This window comes from Argentina silus, assembly GCF_951799395.1.
Source record: "Argentina silus genome assembly, chromosome: 3".
Lineage (NCBI taxonomy): Eukaryota > Metazoa > Chordata > Actinopteri > Argentiniformes > Argentinidae > Argentina > Argentina silus.
In genome coordinates, this window is record NC_139657.1 from 10,418,102 (window position 1) to 10,439,600 (window position 21,499).

Genomic DNA, 21,499 nt, shown 5'->3' on the forward strand with positions numbered 1-21,499 from the left:
CTGACTCCTCCAGCAACAAGGCAGGCGTCCGTCGGTCAAGACCTCCCCCGGTCAGGTAAGCATATATTTCCTTATAATCTCCATTTCTGGTGTATGTTTGGCAACTAGTTTGGGGAAGGAGGAGGTCTCAGTCAATTAAGCCCATGCCAACTGCAGAATCACAACACAACATGCGAAACAAAACCAATAGTTCATGCAATTAAATTTCACACATAGTCATGTAAGAGTAACATTAATGGTAATCATTGGTAAAACAACAGCACACGTGATTGGAAGGCATAAATTGGAAGACATGCTGGGGGCGTTTTGCAGCGTAGCACACTAATGCGCATACCACGTAATCGCAAGGTTCCTGGTTCGATTCCGACCCTCGACATATCTTGCATGTCATCCCTCCTCTCTCTCACCCATCCTTCCTGTCAATCTCTACTGTCTCTATCCCAATAAAGCAGAAATGCCCTAAAAACATATTTAAAAAAACAAAAAACATGCTGAAACGTAAATATAATAGACGTGCAGATAATAATCACAGCTCTAATAGCAACCAGTCAGTACTGTACATGCTGTACATGCTTTATGCCATGCTTAGCACACTTGTAGTGTTTGCAAACGTCTCTGACCAATGTTTTGCATTAAACCTTTATATGTTATTAAAGTAAACCCCTTTTTTGCACCCCCGCAACACCAAAGTGATGATCACACACTTGCAATCATTGAGTTAACACAGTTTTTAACTGATTCAAAAACGATCTACAAACGAATAGTTCACTGACTATAGCCTGAACACATGCTTTACAGACCTGGCCTTGATGTTTTGTGTTGTACCGCTGTTGACCTTTGGACTTGAAAGCTAAATGCAGCAAATCAACTTGAGGAGGTGATGTAACATGAGAGTTGTGCCTCCAGCAGCAAAACATCAGGCATGATGATCAAGGCAGGCATCCTGCTTAACAGCACTCTTGGCAGAGGTGATGCACCTGAGAAGACTTTAGAGAGCGCTAAGCAAGTCCACAGGAGATATGATGGGGTGTTACTAATTGTCACACTTCTCTAGGAAAGAGAATGGGGAAAGCATTTATGGGCAAAACACTACAGTATTTATAAGCCTAGCAGGTTGATTCAGTAGACAGCTAAACCTTGAGAATCAACCCTGCAGATTTTGCACTTGAATCAACAAAATAAATCTACTGTTACTGCCACTGGAGTTATGACTCCATAATAAACAGCATCATTCATTAGTCCACACGTCATACAAATATTTTGGGGGTGTGCGTCATCAGCTCCTGTCAAACTATGTCCTATTTGAAAAAAAGAAACTCAGGGCACACTGACATTCTTGAAATTCCCAATAATTGAATGGATCTAAAAAACCAACGCTTCTCTGATGAAGGTCTAAATTCAGTCTCCATTGAGGGAGTCAATGTGGAGATGGTCAGCACATATAAGTATCTGGGGGTCCACCTGGACAATAAACTGGACTGGTCAGCCAACACTGATGCGATCTACAAGAAAGGACAGAGCCGGCTGTACTTCTTGAGGAGGCTGCGGTCCTTCAATGTCTGCAGCAAACTCCTAGGGATGTTTTACCAGTCTGTGGTCGCCAGCGTTCTCTTCTATGCAGTGGTGTGCTGGGGAGGAAGCACTAAGAAGAGGGATGCCGGGCGACTGGACAGGCTGGTAAGGAAAGCTGGCTCTGTTGTGGGAGCTGAACTGGAGAGCATGACTTCAGTATTGGAAAAAAGAACTCTGAGCAAACTGCTCACCATCATGGACAATGAAGGTCACCCACTGTACCACACCATCATCCAGCAGAAGAGCTTGATCAGCTGGAGGCTACGAGCACTGACAAGCAAAACTGACAGACTGACTAAATCATTTGTCCCCAGAGCCATACAACTCTACAATAGGTCAATCAAGGGCAAAGAGATGGACTTCTTTGCATAACCTCCACCCTCTGTATCACATCACCATCATGTCACTGTTTCACCTCATTATCTACAATGTTTACTAGCTATGCTAGGTCTCATACACAGCCCCTACCTCCCTCCACCAGCCTGGACTAAATGCACTTTAAAAATAGTCCATATTTATGTAGCCCGTATTTAGTTTTTAGTATTTAATGCTATAATTGCACCTTACCTTTTTGCACCTCACCTAACTGCAAAGACATTTACAACTGCACCTCGCCTGTATAAAATACTGCTAATGTTGTATGTTGTATGTGTATGTTATGTGTGATACCCCTATGTCTGTATGCTACTTGGAACCTGAATTTCCCCCTGGGATAAATAAAGTTTCTATCTATCTATCTATCTATCTATCTATCTATCTATCTATCTATCTATCTATCTATCTATCTATCTAAACTAATGACCGAAATGTTGGTTTTAAGATCCATTTTATTATTGTGGAGAAAACAAGATTGTCAGTGCTTTTCTTTTTTAAAGTATTGAGTTTTTCTCCTCAGAATATGTTCTTTTCTCCTCAGAATATGTTCCATCTTTTTCTCAAGCTTGTCAAAAAAAATACAGTCGACCTGACTGACAAATAGTAGACTAGTGGAGCAACATGACATATTCTCTGGGTAATTGGATTCCAGCAAGCAGTTACCCATATGCCTACTGTACCTCCAGTGTGGCATTCCACAGCAAGATAACCCTCTCACAAATGATTTGATATAATCCTGTGGTCATTCAAGTCTATTGATATGTTCATCCCTGTGACATTTCTCTTTGAAACTCAATCTGTTACCCCAAAGAGCTGGTGTCAAATACAGTCATTTAATAGGCGAGGAGGATGCAATCATGGATACGTTTCTCTCTTCATCCTGTACATCCTTTGTACGGAGGCGTCGGAATGACTGTCAATAATTAGGCTTCAACAGTAAAGTAAAGGAATTCTGAGAGAGGACTTATGTTGCCGGCAACGGCTGTGACGCTCGTGGGATTTGGAAAGAGGTTGGCCAGTGCGCTTTGAAGACCCACTCCCATCATCTGTTCGTCTGCAGACGATCAGTACTCAAGCTGTTCTCGGATCATCGACGGACTGTCACCTGCTGTCATCAAGGGCTGTCAATAAGATATGGAATTGCAGATAGAATAGCTTACTCGGATTCAATCACACTGTCACACAATCGTTTTTTGTTTCTTCTCCGAAATCAGGACATTGCGCTAGCAAGCTCTTGTTTTCTCATTTACGACTGCACTTGAATAAGTCCGCTAAAACCTAACTGGACACGGAATCATTTCATAAAGTTTATTTATTTTTCTGACTGTTTTACTGCGAGGCAGAACAATTTCGGCAGTCGCTTTTAAAGTTGTAGACAATTCATGATGACCAAACAGGTGTCTCTGCAGGGGGAATGACTGGCGCTGTTTTTCTATTCATCTGTTTCCCTACACATTGGCTGCAGTTCAGCTTTATTATAGGAATCGTCTACAGTGAGTGTCCGTGTCAGACGGAAGACAGTCAAGTCCTGTGTTTTTAGAGTAAGGCTGATTCAAGGTCATTGTAGTCATCTCACCGTGTACCTGTGTGTGGGTGATTTGTTACATACTTGCACCAGGTAAGACATTTAGCATACTATTTATAGATGGGCAAAAGCAGTTTATAGAAGTTGAAACAAAAATGCTTGTGGTGCTTGTGAAATTATCAGGCAGAGGAAATGGTTTGCCCTATTGCAACTGGAAGACATGAATATCATGCCCCAGACGCATGCACCCTCATTTTTCACATTTCATTGATTGTGTATTTAATATATCTTTAGACAGATTGTTATTCATTCCATTTGTGCACCTCACATGCATGAAAGTCCGTGTAACGCCTATCAGTCTGATATCCTATTTTGTTTAATGCTTTTCAGGGGAATTTTCCATGTTGAAGAATCGAATAATAATTGTTTTTAATGTTTCAATTCGTCATTTATTTCACGCTCAAAATAATTGGAAATTAAGTTGTTGGTCCCATTGTTCAAATTTAACCATTGTCGTGAAAATTGAAAGTGGAAATATTGGCATGGTTAGGAGAACTCGAGTGACATCTCATTTTAATGAACTCACTCAACCGCGTAAGGGTTTTTTCTTATTGGTCTGTCTGGCTGTCAGTTCCCTTTACCCGCTGGTCGCTCGCACTAATGGCAGCATCTAAAGAGCAGTCCGATTAAGAGAGTTTTTTATAGGCTACGCAGAAAACAATATTTGGGATGTGGAGGGGAGAGGGTAGAGGGATGGCACAGGGGCGTCACGAGGCCTGGGTTTACGGGGCTTCGGCCCCGGATGTTTTTGGTCCAGCCACGAACCTTTTGATGGTAAAAAAAAAGAAAAGAAAGAAATGTAGACACACAACAGGAGAGTAGATAATTGAGAGAGACAGTAACAAACAAAAACACGAGACAGCAACAGACAAGACACAGAGAGTGACGGGTAGAGAGAGAACAAAGGTGGGTTGAGCACACAGTAGTCTATCACTTCGAGCTGCTCTATCAATTCAAATTCATTTTATTTATTTACAGAAATTATAACAGGTGAAATACAGACAGTGAAAAAGTTAAACATGGTTGATCATACATTTGCAGGTGAGGTGAAAAAGCCTATTAAATTACAATTAAAACAACCAAAGTGTTTACTTTAACATTTTTTTCAACCAGGACAGGACTGGGAGGGTAGACAAAAGAGACAAGAACATAGAATACTCAGACAGCAAGAGAAGAGAGCAGACCAGAGAGATGGCAACAGAAGACACAGAGTAGGTGATAGAGAGAGGCAGAGGAGGGGTGAGCACACAGAGTAGACTATCACTTAACTCACTAACTGCCAAAGACTTCTGGAACACTCACCACCTGAAGTGCCAAGTGTTTTATGTGGTATTTACCTAGCAACAATACTTTGATTGGCTACAAAATGAAGCATCAAGTCATCCTTGGCACTCAAGAGAGTTGACAATTTGGGTGATTTTATTCACCCTCGGCACTGAATGAGTTAAAGCCGCTCTCTGGATTCTAATTACAGCACAGTGTGTGTGTGTGTGTGTGTGTGTGTGTGTGTGTGTGTGTGTGTGTGTGTGTGTGTGTTTGTGTTTGTGTGTGTGTGTGTGTGTTTGTGTGTGTGTGTGTGTGTGTGTGTGTGTGTTTGTGTGTGTGTGTGTGTGTGTGTGTGTGTGTGTGTGAGAGAGAGAGAGAGAGAGAGAGAGTGAGGGTGTTTGGGTAATTGTGGGATTCTTCTTTAAAAGTCCAGTATGTAACATTCAAGCTTTCTAAAAGCTTTGGTCTGGAAAAAGCGCTTTCAAAAACCACGACAGTCTGTACGCAGATAAACATGTTGTTACTGCCAGGGGTGTTCTAGCGGAGTGGATTCACCAATTTTTGCCCTTTCTGTCTTCAGTTGGCTGCCTTTTTGAATCGTGTGTGCATGCAGAAATACAACAGCTAATGTCCTACACTGCAAGTCCATTTCAGGGTGTTATGTGTTATGAGAGTGGATGTTGTTGTTTAGAGCTTCTAACTGAATGTTTCAGCGATGGCCAGAGGTAGCAGATTTCTGACAAACTTACACCCTGGTCCTTTGTCTCATTGGACACATTTTGTCTCATTGGACAGGTCAGAGTCGTTCATACGAGGGGTATGAAGATTTTTGGCAATACGCTGTAGATGTATGTGTTAACAACCCTAACCCTAACCCTAAACCATTGGCTATTCAGTACAAATTGTGTTTGTAGCCTATGTTTTTGCACTAATGCTTTAGTTTACACACACACACACACACACACACACACACACACACACACACACACACACACACACACACACACACTAGGCTTTCTATCATCACTTCATAATTTCTTAATCTAAAAAAGAGCTGAGTTCGGCGGACATCCAGTCTACCTGACCCCTTACATTGGCATTTAGCAGACGCCTTCATCCAAAGCGACTTACAACAAATACATTTGTATTTGTGAATCATCATGAAGTAAGTGAATCATCTATCCATCAGTCATCATAAGAAAAAGTCATCTATGCTAGGACCAGGGGCCGTTGGCAGTCACAATGCTAGAAGAAAGAAGAATTACTTTTATTTTAATTCTTTTTTTTAGATTTATTAATTTATTTACACAAGAGAAACTGTACAGGGGGTAGTGGGGATGAAGAGGTATTTAGGAGGGACAGTTCAGAGTGAATCTACATTAAATAGTTGTTTTCTGCATATAGCTGATATAAAACCTCTTCATCAGGCTCCATCGGACTCCGCTAGATGCTGCCTTTTGGTCCGAGCAACCAGCGAGTAAAGCCAGGGGACTAATAGCCAGACTGACCAATAAGAAATAAGCATGTGACTGGTGATGTCTCCCCCTATTAAGTTGAGTCTATTAAAATGTTAAGATGTCACTTAAGTTTTCCTAACCATACCACTATTTCCACTTCAAATTTTCAGACCACACTCGAAAAATTTGAAAAATAACACTAAAAACTTAATTTTCCAATGATTTTGAGGGTGAAATAAATGAAACATTTATACATTATAACAATTTTTTCAATTAGGCCTACTCAATTTGTTTCTTCAACATGGAAAATGTAACTGATAAGCATTACACCGACCCATGAATTAGGAACCCTTGTGATGTAGGCCTGCTGTATTCTGTACCAATACTTTGATGTGTGTACAAATCAGATGACTCACCCTATAAAACTACAAACTAAAATATGTTTATTCTTTATTATCTGTGCACCTGAATTTAAGGAAATGCAAAGCGATCATTGCATGAAGTGTTAGTCGCATTGGTATAGCAAATAAAGCATTGTTTGTTTGTTTGTTTGTTTGTTTGTCTGTCAGTGAAACAAGAGAACAAACTGAATATTTAGCAACTCATTAATTTTCCAACCATTTATTCTTACAGTTTGACCAAAGTGTTCACAAGAACACATTGATGGACAACAATCAACAGAGATATTGTCCCTTGTGCACCTCATGGATATGACTGACAGTTTCCAAATACCTGAGATCATGATGTTTTACCAAATGACCGAACAAACACAGAATGGCAGCTGTGAAGCACCCGCCCTCATCTGCAATAAGAGCACGAATGGAGATGCTCTCCAGCTGCCCACCTTCTCCACAGCAGCCAAAGTCAGAGTAATCATTACCTTTACTCTTTGTGCGGTGTCAGCTGTGTGCAACCTTGCTGTACTGTGGGCTGCCAGCACCAATGGCAAGCGCAAATCCCATGTCAGAATCCTAATAATCAACCTGACTGTCGCAGACCTGTTGGTGACTTTCATCGTAATGCCTGTTGATGCTGTCTGGAATATCACAGTTCAATGGCAAGCAGGAGATGTCGCCTGCAGGGTGTTGATGTTCCTGAAACTTGTTGCAATGTACTCCTGTGCTTTTGTCACTGTAGTCATTAGCTTGGACCGACAGTCTGCAATCCTTAACCCACTGGCCATCAGTGAGGCCAAGAAGAGGAGCAAAATCATGTTGTCTGTGGCTTGGACAATGAGTGTGATTCTCTCTGTCCCCCAGGTAAGGTTCAAGAGAGATTCAGTGTCTTGTCAGTCAGGTCTAAGGACACCATAGCACGGACACATCCAGCACATCATACCCTGTGATGTGAGATATTTTAGTAAAACCAAAAAAAACATATAGAAATGCATAACCTTGCAGCTGTATATCACATTCACATCAGGATCACTTGCCAATAATTTGAATATGCAGATAACTTTCAAATATCAGGTTGGATGTTTGGATATAGATTTAGACCTACTTTTGCTAAAGCTATGGATTAACATGGGAATTACTTTGGCAGGTACGGTTTACAATGTGGATATGGACCATTTTAGAGATTTGCAAACAAGTTGTGTGATACATTTAGGGGAGTGTTTTGGCACATTCACTGTTTGAAAATCAAATGCATGTGAAGGGGGAGCTATTCTGGCCCCTACATTGAGAGGCCATCCCCTGAGGAGCAAAATGGCTGTGCGCTCTGTGGAATGTCTTGAGGGGTGTCAGAGGTGTGATGTCATCAGTATAGGAGTGATAATGAATGGTGGTTGGGGCTCTTTTTCAACAGCTCCTAATTGAAATGCTGTTGTTGTAAAATTATATAAAAGCAGAGGTCAGGGTCAGGGAATAGATTGTCCTGTTTTGTTTGTCCTGTCGTGAGGTTCATGAGTTGTGAATAGCATTTTTTGAATGACCTGTGGTCATCTCTCTATCCCTCTGTCTCTCTCTCTCTCTACTCTCTCTCTATTAGAATGTAAACATTTTCTATGAAGTATTTTCCTTGTAAAAATTTTATAAGTATACTGAATAATTAAAGCCTCATTTGATTCATTCTATTTTACCATTCTTGCACTAAATCAGCACAAACTCAACAATTCTTTGCACATAGTGATAATTATATTGGAGTCAGATTATCAATATTAGATATAATATATAATATAACTATGAACAAAATATAGCCAAAGGTCTCAGCCTAACCTTCGCTTGGAAGCTGACATTATAAATCCACTACACATGCAGAACATATGTTTCACAATGCAGTCACACAATCCTCAAAATGCTATCCCCATTGGGAAAAATTACACTGTAATTACACTGCACCTGCTCATGGTATAGAATTACTATATTTTAGTGACACGTGAGACTGGATACATTGTAACAATGAAAAGCAACATGACATATTGCCTTGGTGTCTGGCCTGACGCGTGTCGCGTAGCAAGACACAGCTACTGTAGGAATAGACCACCAGGGATGAATACCACAGAAATCGAATGTTGCCTTGCAGCTTTGATCAAAGAGGTGGCATAAAGTGCCTGTCCATTAGTTGGCTTGGTTAGGAAATCGATGTTTGTAGAAGCCACAGTGCTAGAGAAAGGTTAAATAATTTTGTTGGGGGTGATGGGTAAGTGTAAGTGTCCATCACAAGTGAGGTATGTTTGTAAGTGCTAGGAAGATGGGTGTCTGGAGAGAAGATCAGCAGAGTGGGCTGAGGTTTTGGAGCTGGCCATTGCTTGCAGGTTCGATGGGGTCTGTTTGTTCTACTGCCTGTTAGCTGCTACTGGGAGCCAGTGAAGGGTGCGAGTGAGTAGGAGTAGAGTGACATGGGTGAACTTTGGGAGATTGAACACAAGATTGGTTGCAGCATTCTGGATGAGTTCCAGAGGTCTGATGATGGAAGTTAGGCGGGAGAGAGGTTCATTGCAGAACAAAGACTGTGCGGGAGAACTTTTGAAACCATTATTATTAACAACAGGGAGTGTTTTTTGAGTAATTGCTTTTTTGTTTAATTTTTTACAGTAATTAGAAAATAAATTATGATAAGACATAGCACAACACACATCCCTTAAGGGCATCAATGGCTTTATTTCAGACCAGACATTCTGTTTATCTTAATTGTGCAGAACTGCTAATTGCTCACTCTTATGATTTCAATTATACCATTTTGAGTCTTTTCAAATAAAAGCAGACCCTACTACCATGGGAAATGATATTTACTGACATTAAGACCGTGGTCTATATTGTAATGGCATAAAAACCAATCTAACGCCGAAACTTCACCAACGCTGAAACAAGAGCGTACTGTCATAGTTCTGTTACCAGTTATTCAAGGTGTTGCACCAATAGCAAGACGAGATGCGCTGCCAGAAACGTTGATCTGATGACTATCAGAAAATATTTCATAAAGGGAAGCTATCAGAAAATTATTTCGGCTACATTTCAGGCTATATTCTTGAAACTTCAACAACTAATCTGCAATTTCAATTATTTGAAGTAGCCTATACCTGCATGACCTCAACACTTTATCTTGTTTTTAATAAAAGCCTAAAACCTCAACGTGTGCAGGATGAATTTTTTTAATTTTCCTACTTAGTTTTAGGATTATTGAGATTATTTGTGAATTTATAATTGATATGATTTGTTTATTTCTCTGCATCAGTGCCTCTGCAACGCTCTCGCTGTTGAGGAAAATAGAGACGTAAAACTACGCTGTCTTTTTTCTTGTTGAATGTATGTGTTGCATTGGCCACTATTATCGATCAATATGTGTATGTGGGAATTCCAATCCAGCTAAGGGCTGCACGAGGTACAATATAGGCAATTTTACAATTACAATTTTGCTCTGCAGCTGGGAGCTAGGAGCACAAGCAAAGGGGACAGCCTTTTAGTGACGTCACCACATGGCATTGCGAAGACCTTGTTAGAGCCCTTAAGGCGCTTCACGGATTTAGGAACCTCACACCATGATTATAGTGGGACAGATCTTGTTATTCACATCGACGGCTGTTTGAGAATTAGGCTGCGATGTTAATGTCGGCATTACTCACATTGCATCAGACTAGGCAACATTGAGCCTCTAATCTTTCATACCGTTCATTCTAATCCCTGACATACCAGTATGGTAAGAATCAGAACCATTTCTAATTACAGTATATGCATCAAACAGTCATCCTACTTGTGGTTGTTGGACTTGGTTTGAAGTTACTTTATGTTGATTCAGTCATGCAATAAAGACGGTAATAATGTGGGTACTATGCACTGTGCTGAACTCAAATCACTGAGCAAATTTCCCATTGACATCAATGCAAGATTTACACGAATGTCGGAGTCTGAAGTTGGGATTCCACGCTGTGTGTATTGTTTTCAGGGTAATGTACTGTAGCAGCATAATTAACATTGCAATTTTGTTTTTTTCACGCAGATGATCATATTCCACAATGTGACGATCACAGTCCCAGAGACCTTCACTCAGTGCACTACCAGGGGAAGTTTTGTCAAACACTGGCAAGAGACCCTCTACAACATGTTCACCTTTGTGTGTCTTTTCCTGTTGCCTCTGGTCATCATGATTTTCTGTTATACACGTATCCTGGTTGAGATTTCCAGTCGTATGACCCGAGGAAATAGTAGGTCAAATTCCATCTTCCATATTGTGTATTGTTGTTCTTATTCTTGTGGCAGTAATTATAGATGGGGTGGTAGAGTTGTTGTATTGTATTACATAAAATAGTTCAAAAGGAAAAATCATAACAAAAAAAAAAAGCATAAAAGACATAAACAGAATAAAAGTCACAGTGCACTTAAGAGTCAGAGTGCAATTATTAACAGCAATTTAGTTATAATTAAAGGCATAGGCCCATTTTTTTAAATAGCCAGAGTTGGGGCTATAAAGAGTTTGGGGCTATAAAGAGTTTATTTTAGCTATGTGTAGCATAATAACTGAATGCTGCTTCACCATGTTTTGTTTTAATCCTAGAAACAGTTAGTAGACCGGTCCCTGATGACCTAAGAAGTCTAGAGGGTTCATAGTGTGGAAGCAAGTCAGAGATGTATTTTGGCCCTAAACCATTAAGTGATTTATAGACAAGTAATAGAATTTTGAAGTAAATTCTACAACACACTGGTTGCCAATGCAGAGACCTGAGAACTGGTCAAATGTATTATATGTTCAGATTTCTTGGTCCTTGTTTGAACTCTAGCAGCACCATTCTGAATGAGCTGTAGCTGCCTAATTGCTTTTTTGGGAAGGCCTGAGAAAAGACTATTACAGTAGTCTAACCTACTGGAAATGAAAGTGTGAATTAGTTTTTCTAGGTTTTGTTTGGACATGTATCCTATAATTCTTGCTATATTTTTAAGATGGTAATTGGTCGATTTTGTTATAGACTAGATGTGGGTGTTAAAATTTTGACATCCAAATAACACCCATATTTCTGACTTGGTTTTTAGACTTCAAAGAAAGGGAATCAAGATGAGCACCAACTTTCAGCCTTTCTTCTTTAGCACCAAAGACAATTATCTCAGTTTTGTCATTGTTTAGTTTTTTGGAAATGTTGGTACATCCAGTCATTGATTTGGTCAATGCACAGACGCAGTGAGTCTATGTATAACTGAGTGTCGTCCACATAGTTATGGTACGAGATTTTGTTCTTTTGCATAATTAAGCCTAGTGGGAGCATAGAGAGGTTGTATAAAAGAGGTCCCAGAATTGAACTTTGAGGTACCCCACATATCATGCTAGTTCGCTCACATGTGTAGTTGCCAATGGAAACAAAATAGTCCCTGTCTTGCAAATAGAACCTGAACCAACCATTTAGAACCTTATTAAGAGTAGTTTCGTTGCTGTGATGGGGTTGAAAACCTGATTGGAATTTGTCTAAAAAACGATTTGAAGTTAAAAAGTTGTTAAGTTGTTGGTAGACGACTTTTCGGATTATTTTACTTATAAAGGGTAGATTTGATATGGCTAATTACAGAAGCATCCAGGCTACACTTTTTTAGTAGCGGCTTAATAACTGCAGTTTTCAAAGCCTTTGGAAAAATGCATTAAAGGAGGGAGCTGTTAACTATTCGCAGTAAATCAGTCGCCAAATCACTGTAAACATTTTTAAAGAAACTTGTTGGCAGGGTGTCAAGGCAGAATGTTGATGTTAAGATGTTGTACAGTTTCCTCAAGCGTTTTGTAGTCAATGGCATTAAACTGGGTCATGTTTATCAAGTTACTTTTATGTGAATGTAGTGGTGACATATTTTTATTTAATGTGGAATTACTGATAGTTTGTCTAATGTTTTGAATTTTATCCCTAAAGAAAGAAGCAAACTCATTGCATTTATCGGTGGATAGGAGTTCAGGGGTTATTTGAGCTGGGGGGTTAGTCAGCCTATCAACAGTGGCAAATAAAGTGTGCGCATTATTAATGTTTTTGTTGATGTCAGAGAAGAAAGATTGTCTAGCGTTTTTCAATTCCAGATTGTAGGAATGAAGTCTCTCTTTATAGATGTCATAATGAATGTGGAGCTTAGTGTAAATGTTCATTTATTTGTTACAGGGTCCTCAAATGAGGTGTATCTACGTCGCTCCCATAACAACATTCCAAAAGCACGGATGAGGACTTTAAAAATGAGCATTGTTATTGTGACATCATTCATTATCTGCTGGACCCCATACTACCTGTTGGGTCTGTGGTACTGGTTTTTCCCTGATGATCTGGAAGAGACTGTTTCTCATTCTTTGACTCATATGCTTTTTATCTTTGGCCTCTTCAATGCCTGCTTGGACCCCATCACTTACGGCCTATTCACCATCCATTTCCGGCATGGCCTAAAGCGGTATTGTCGGAGAACAACTGTACTCACTGAGTCAGAGAACAACACAACCATGACAGCCTCCTTCAGATGCTCCTCGTTCCGGATGACACGCCACACCCCGCAAAGCCAAGTTGTCAACAGTGGCCACAACAAAGCGGTGGAACAGGGCGAGACAACCTGCCGCCATAGCAACTATCTAACCGTTACTAACCTGGGACAAGGTGACCCAGGTCAGGTCAGTCCTGTAAGTATGATATGATGGATTAAATGAAGCCCACAGAAGAGCTCTTGGTCTGTTGGCTGTTAAGTCCAAACTCAAAGTGTAATTTAGTGAGAGTTTTACAGTTGTTGGTCAATAACAGTACCAGTAGTAAATATTATTCAATAACCTTGAAATTTTACCCAATGAATACCATGAAAGCTTCTGTCTTCTTGTGCTGCAAGAATGCAGATCAGAATCATTTCTTTATAGTATTCATCAAAACATGGTTGATGAATACTTTACAGTGTAGATATCGGGGGATCATCGGGGGAATCTCATCCTTACGGGACTGCTTACGCACAAGGACATCATAATGCTGTGCTATCTGTACCAAATCCACTTTACGGCACATGTCAAGGTCCACTACTGAAGGGTTTTCAATAAACGCCTCCAAATCAAAAGCCACTGAAGCCATAGTCCCTTCCTCTTAACTACTCTATGCCTACCAAGTGTACCAATACTAATAATAACAAAAAACAACACACTACACGGTATACTCTAAACTGCTATTGAGACAACCAGTATATTCACACCAAGACACTCAAGAACAAAAATCTAGGAGGGTTAGGAGAGGCTACTAACTGATCCTAACTAAACATCCAAAACTCGAAATACCTCCCTGACTAACTAACTACTCTGACCAAGGACATCAAAATGTACATGGTTGGCAACCACCCCTTTCCTAGTGTATCTATACAATAGTTCCACCTACGTGTGAGAGGCCTCTGTCTTACCTGCCCCAGGGCCTGGACCATACAAACACCTACCACACACACACACACACACACACACACACACACACACACACACACACACACACACACACACACACACACACACACACACACACACACACACACACACACACACACACACACACACACACACACACACACACACACACACACACACACACACACACACACACACACACACACACACACACACACACACACACACACACACACACACACACACACACACACACACACACACACACACACACACACACACACACACACACACACACACACACACACACACACACACACACACACACACACACACACACACACACACACACACACACACACACACACACACACACAGGGGAAACAAGTGTAGGGGGAAACAAGTGTCAGTGGGGATACACACATCAAAGTGTACAACAAAGCATGAGCTCAGGAAGAGAGTGACTGGCATGAAACACACAGCTTAAATACTAAATGAAGGGAGTTGATTGGGGTTGGACTGGGATGGCAGGTGATTAGGAGGATTGGCAGCAGGTGCAGCAAATGGGAGTGGTGATGTCGCCCTATAAAGACAGAGGGAAAACAGAACAGACAAACCTACGTGGAACGTAACAGTAGTTTACAGTGATAAACTAAGAGACTCAACCACATATTACTACCTTCCGCATATTACTACCCACTATCCTTGTAACATGGTTTTGATTCAACCAAACAGCAAGAAAAACGAAACAAATTCAAAAACGTAACAATTTCCCATGAATAATGTATTTATTTATTTCTGTTGCAAATGTACACAAATTAAAGTCAGAGGATTTTATATGTATGTGATGTGCTCATTAGAACACTCCATGGGATCATCGCAGTGGTCATTGTGCATTGTGGTTTATGTCAATTCAATAAGGTATAGTTCTATTCTAAAAATGAATGTTGTGATACAGTATATTATTGTAATTTACCCTAAAAGTGCTTTGCCATACCATTTTGTGAATGTACCTTTTCAAATACTGTATAGTATTGGTTGGTTCTTGGTGATAGGTTATTGATGCAATGACTTGTATGTCCAGTGCCTCAGGGAAATGAATGCACAGTGTGTTGCAGAATGATGAAACTGGAGACATACTAACTGTAAAATGTGATTGGGTGATTTGTCAACTGAAGACATGTTGTGTTATGTAGTGTATTGTTTGAATTCTATGGTGATATTTCTGTAAATGCTGTATCACAGTTAAAGATTGAAGATATTGCACATTATGTGTTATGCTAAAAAGATAATGTGTTATGCTTTTCAGTTAAATGTTTATGTTTGAAGAAACAAGTTAAAGGAATTACACTATTTGTTTGCATGATGTTATGTTACAGTATTTGTGAGGTTAAAAGCAAGATGTGTGTACTTATGACGTTCGTTTTTAAAATAAAGTTTTGTGTTTCATCATTTATTGTCCTCTCCAATTATTTGAGGAGCAGACGTCATCCAAAGGTAATCAACTGCTTTACAGTTAACAGCACTGTTGAGTGACACCATAGACAACACCATAGACAAAGGTTAGCAAAGCGACAGCTTCAGCAGCTGCCAAGCTGGTGGCCTCGCTGATACCTATTATTTCCTTTATTATTTGGTTGGTTTTGCTTCTGGACAAACAGTATGGGTTGATAAGTTGGATGAATAAGAAGAGTGATTCATTTCCACTTTTTGTTTGTGAGGATATAGGAAGTATAGGAGAGAGACAGAGTACTCTGTCTACTGGTACAATACCTGTGCCTGTGTATAAATATGTTTAAGTTTAATAAATATCTTTAAAAAAAAACATTAAAAACATAGACAACATATGTAATTTTCTCTCTAATCAACTAACTCACTACAGTATATGTTGCAGCAATATCATGTTGCAGCAAAATTACTGCCAGTCATTGCTTGAGGTACCGCTTATAATCCCTATGGTGTTGCAGTATGTTGAGGCACTGCCTATGCATCTGCCTATGCTGCCTATGCAGATTAAACGCAAACAACATTAAATCTTGTTTTGTGTGTGGTCATGATCCAATATGACTTGACTTGTCCTCTTGGCTCTGGGAGCATAGGGTGTCTCTACTTCACGAGGATGTTATCCTCTTATGCTTTACACATTGCAATAAGCAATCAATCCCTGGCATGTTACTTCAAAAGAAGAACATATTCACTGCAGTGTTTTATTAACCTGCCGTAACTCTTTAGAGGATTGGAATGTACTGTTGATGATATTGTCTGACATTTGAAAAGGCATACTGTACGACCTCAAATGAATCTTCCTCAGATTGACAATTGTCAGTCTTGACAATGTCAAGATGATTCAGTAAGAGCAATTTTCTCAAGATAATTGGGTACTTTCAGTTCTACAAGGTTAAAAAAGACATTATTATTTAAACTGTCAGTTGGATAGGTTTAAATTGTTGCCGCAACATCTGCTTTTATGCAGAACATTCAAACTGTTTTCCGTTTCATATAGCCTTACACTCTTAGACAATTAGATATTATTCATAATAGCCGTTTTAGATGTTTTCTATTGATGGAGCATGTAATGGAATACAATATCATGGAATATGATCAAACCACCTTGATAAATGTATTTACTGTATCCGTATTACTTCACAGAAAGCCTTGAATAACCTTGTTCTTGGACATGGTATAAACAAAACACAACACACAATGTTGACGTCCTTAAATATGGATGTCAATTTATGAGTTGTTGAGGAAGAGCAGTTTCCAAATGTTCTTGGATTCTTTTCTTTTATCATTTTCTTTTCACTTTCATATTATACAGTATTCTAATATGGCCTTGTTGAATGTTTAGAAGAATATATTTAATTTCAAGCAAATTACTGTATAACTCCTCTCAAACAATATCACAGTCCTCTCAAAACATTACGTGGCTGACAGAGCATCAACACAGGTGAAGTCATAACACTAGGGGGGGATGACTCATATCATGAACAATTCACTCTTTCCACCTCACTTTGTTTGGACAATCTGTAGACAATAATATCCCACGTCTATCTGTTGGTTGGCCTTTTCATTGTGGGCAAGAGCAATACATGCTTAAAAAGCTTACATGGAAGAGGACCATATTTCTTCCACTTACCGATTTTATATTCTCTGTCATATTGATTAACTGTGGAGTAACACTCAGGGCAACAGTCAATAGAAAATGCTAGCTGGCTTTCCAGGATGAGTCAATAGTCATAATGTGTGTTCTATCTGGCGAGAGAGCATCCAAACTTGCATTGTTGAATTGTAGACCCATAGGTGTCATTTTCTATCACATATATATCTGCAAGAGATATATCCCTGCCATACATGCACAGATGAGAATGGCACAGAGAATTTCACTTTCCACTATTTTTACCCTATCTGTGTTAAAGGGATTTTAGGCCTACAATGTACTGTATGTGTGAATATAGTGGCATTTAAACTGTAAGTGCCAAAAACATTTGAAAGCCGTCCACCAACACAACATTTTTTCTTCAGTCTCCTGTAAATATGTTTCTGAGGCGATGCAGTAACTCGCTGTCTTTCGTCCTCCCACCTCATCAGTGACGCATCTGGAGATGTTATCCTTTTATCCTGTTGCAGGAAGTAAAGGAGAGACATTCAAATGAAAAGGAATCGGATTGCGTTGGACGAAAGAGTTAACCCTTCAGATTACTCAGCAGATGTGTAATTCCTCTCAAGGGAAATTTGTTATGAAAGAATCGTTCGTTGCAATTATTCTTGCAAAGAGGTTGGTTTGGTTGGTTTAGACACAGGTCATTTGCTGTAGGTGTTGAAATCATACATGAACCAACTTGAATTATATTATGATATCGTTGGGAAAACTACAGTATACCTTTCATTGTTTCATTATTGAATTGTTGGCTTTTATCATTAAAAGTAAGACTTTAGGAGATTCTCTCTGGATGCAATTTCATGCACAATACAATTTCATACAGTTACATGTGTGGTTAGGAGTTAGGATTCCACTGAAATAGGCTCATTGTTCTAATATGTTGCCAGAATGTCCTCTGTTCCATCCTTCATGTATTGCTTTTCTATTCTCCCCACCCCTGCCCTTTCCTCCCTATAATCTTCAACATGTGGTATTGCACTATACATGATGAACAACAAGCCTATAGAACACATAAAGAACTGATCATATCAAACAAAGACTAGTCTAGCATAGCCATACCCCAAAATCACGTTGTTCTCCTGGTCTCAACAAGGTTATAAGGACTGATCCTTCTCAGATGTTTTGAATTCTATATTATAATGTAATAACTTTTCAATCTTATGAAAGAGGGGTCAATGTCTGAGTCATGGGGGCAATGAACCTTCCTCACAGCAGGAAAGCCCGATTTCTGAGGGCTGCAATTTTATGAGATACTTTAAAATGGGTTATTACTTAGCTTTTGCCTTAGCAGTCGGTCCGAGGGCCGCAACATTTTTTTTATCAATCATTTACTATGAATTGAGTAATTTCTTGAAGCCAAGAATACTTGTTAGCTACATCATTACTTGCACAATCATTGTATAAGGGCGGAAAGCAACAGCATTGTCAAACGCAAGTGTGTTGGCAATTTCAGGTTTTAAAAGTTGGCGTTGTAGTATTGTCAAATCATAGGGTTAGGGTTAGATTGGCAATTGACCAGTTTTACATCAGCGTTATGGATGTGCAAGTTGCTTCAATTGTAAGTTAAGATTTGTCCGTATCCTTTTTTCAAAAGTCACTAGAAATTTGCATTTAAAAGCTGTTTTTCAGAAACGAGCAAACATAAATGCTAATAATTGTAGCAGAGTACAGTTAGTACAAATACAAAATGCCAGTACATAATTTATTTTCAGACACATCCCTATTCTGTTGTAGAGAATTGTTGTCTTCAAGGCAAGCATTGCTGATCCAAATGAAATTCACTGGGTGTTATCAAATAATGTGAATGTACGCTCATCCAATTTAATTACTGATCTGTCTCTGATTGAGCAAGGTCCACTCCATTAACAAGTAATCAGGCCCAAGGTAACACCTACAGTTTTACATCAGCTCCCTTGCCCAGAGTAGGAGGGGTGGCGTTATTTGAGGTGTGTCAGGCAGTGCAAGCAGGGACATTTAAGACCCACCAAAACCACCTCTTATCCTAAACGCAGCTGTTTATGACAGACATTTTGACAGCGGTGGCTCATAAAATGGGGTGGCTCATTTGAAAAGTAAGGTGTATAGTCTAATAGGATGTTACATTTCTGGCCTACTTCGTATATTAATGGTCGAGGCAACAAATACATAGCTAATCTTGTAGGATGATATGTTTAATGTTGCAAATGCAAGCATATTGAGACACGTGGCCTAACAGTAGGCTATGTGTATCAAGTCTAGATAACGTTTGCCTAATCATGTGATTGTCATCGCAATTATATGATACTGTATTTGATAGACTATCCAACAATTCAATAGTCTATAGATCTGGAAGACCATTTGTGTCCTCCCGCCGTGAATCAGATTTGAAGAAAAAACACGAGCTACCGGACACAGTAAATACAGAATTGAGCTCCTCATATATTTGGCTATGGAGATCACATATTTATGACACGCCCCCTGAGCAATTGCGTTTGGGTTGTTAAAATAGAGCCCTTCGTCTTCATCATAGGGTCAGCAATTTAGCTGTTGGTGCAGCAACAGCAATGGATGCGTCACCAAACGTGGCAGCTGCCCTCAGCACCTCTGGCAAACTAGTTGGCAAATGTGAGTGCTTTCAGCTGAGATGTCTTTAACTTCATCACAGTGATTATGGGTCATGAAGGTGTGTTGCATATGGTAAGACTGTTTGGTACTATCATAATCATGGCAGGAGAGTGACAGCTATGAACAGACAGACAGCAGAGAGGGAGAGAGAGAGAGAAAGAGAGAGAGGCCACAAATCAGCAGGTAGGAGAGTGAGAAGTGCTTCTCTAAGCCCATAGAGTTCATAGACTGATGATCTGTCATAGTGTGAATCAATCTGAATTATCATGATCTCTGATGAAATGATAGCAGCTTTAGTCAAGAGGGTGGATGCATGTATTGATTTAACTTAATGTAGGACAGTGACAGCCAAGGTCAAACAGCCAAGGACAAACACACAGGGGAACAGGCGTACAGACATTTTTAAATTAATTAAATAAAGTATGTTTTTCTATGAATTTCGAAGTCGTGACAGAAATGCAAAGCCTTGGTAATTTACGCCTGCCTGCCCATGAGTGCATGTTAGGTAAAGAGAGGAGTGTCTCCCCTGCCTGCCTAGGGAGTAGCGTTATGGATGTGCAAGTTGCTTCAATTGTAAGTTAAGATTTGTCCGTATCCTTTTTTCAAAAGTCACTAGAAATTTGCATTTAAAAGCTGTTTTTCAGAAACGGGCAAACATAAATGCTAATAATTGTAGCAGAGTACAGTTAGTACAAATACAAAATGCCAGTACATAATTTATTTTCAGACACATCCCTATTCTGTTGTAGAGAATTGTTGTCTTCAAGGCAAGCATTGCTGATCCAAATGAAATTCACTGGGTGTTATCAAATAATGTGAATGTACGCTCATCCAATTTAATTACTGATCTGTCTCTGATTGAGCAAGGTCCACTCCATTAACAAGTAATCAGGCCCAAGGTAACACCTATAGTGAATGCAAGTCTTTTTAATTAGTTACCTGTGGGCGTCATTGTGTTAGAGTTTACTGATGTATAATGTAATCTAGTCCGCTTTGGAAGGTACACACGTGTGAGGCAATGGGAATACTGTATTTACTGATGGCTGTGGGATATAAAGCCGAACCAATTACTTCTCTTATTTCATCATGTTTATTGCCTGTTTGATATTTTAAGTTTGGTTACAAACTTTTGGTACTGCATGTACTACATCATCCGTTATCTGACTCATTGTGCCAGAGAGAATAGAACTTGAAACACTGAGACACTTGACATGTATAAGCCCATGACATACGGTATTAGGTAGCATCAATGACAAGGCAATTGGAGATCACTGGTGGACAGCTGTCATCTCGTACACACATTCTACATGAAATGAGACTGCATGCAGTATCTTCTGTCAGTGGGACGTTGGATGCCCACAGTGCTGAGTCTATTCCAACAATAGAGGAAGGCTGACGATGCTCTCTGTTACACAAGCCACGTCCATGCTACAATCTCGAAAAGTTCACTGAATCGAAAGTGACTTCCCTGTTTCATTGGGTGAAGAAGTTTTCTCCTCGCTCCGTCAAAAGAATTATATTTTGCAAACTCTACTTTCACTCTAATGTTGGGCAGACCAGTTCCATGGAATGGAAGGAGATTTGACAGGTTATTCTGCACACTGCATTAGAAAGAGGACAGAAGCACACTGTTCCCACCTGTGCTGTTGTCAACACATTGGG

General features: G+C 39.7%; 1 protein-coding gene across 1 annotated transcript; it reads left to right on the top strand.

The window, feature by feature from the left end:
- Positions 1-6,992: 6,992 nt before the first annotated feature.
- gnrhr4 (gonadotropin releasing hormone receptor 4) lies at positions 6,993-13,338 on the top strand (the record flags this gene model as incomplete). The annotated part of the gene is made up of 3 exons (XM_083666419.1): positions 6,993-7,514; positions 10,693-10,897; positions 12,821-13,338. The coding sequence occupies exons 1-3, from the start codon at positions 6,996-6,998 to the stop codon at positions 13,336-13,338; spliced, it is 1,242 nt and encodes a 413-aa protein (XP_083522545.1). The 5' UTR covers positions 6,993-6,995.
- Positions 13,339-21,499: the final 8,161 nt, after the last annotated feature.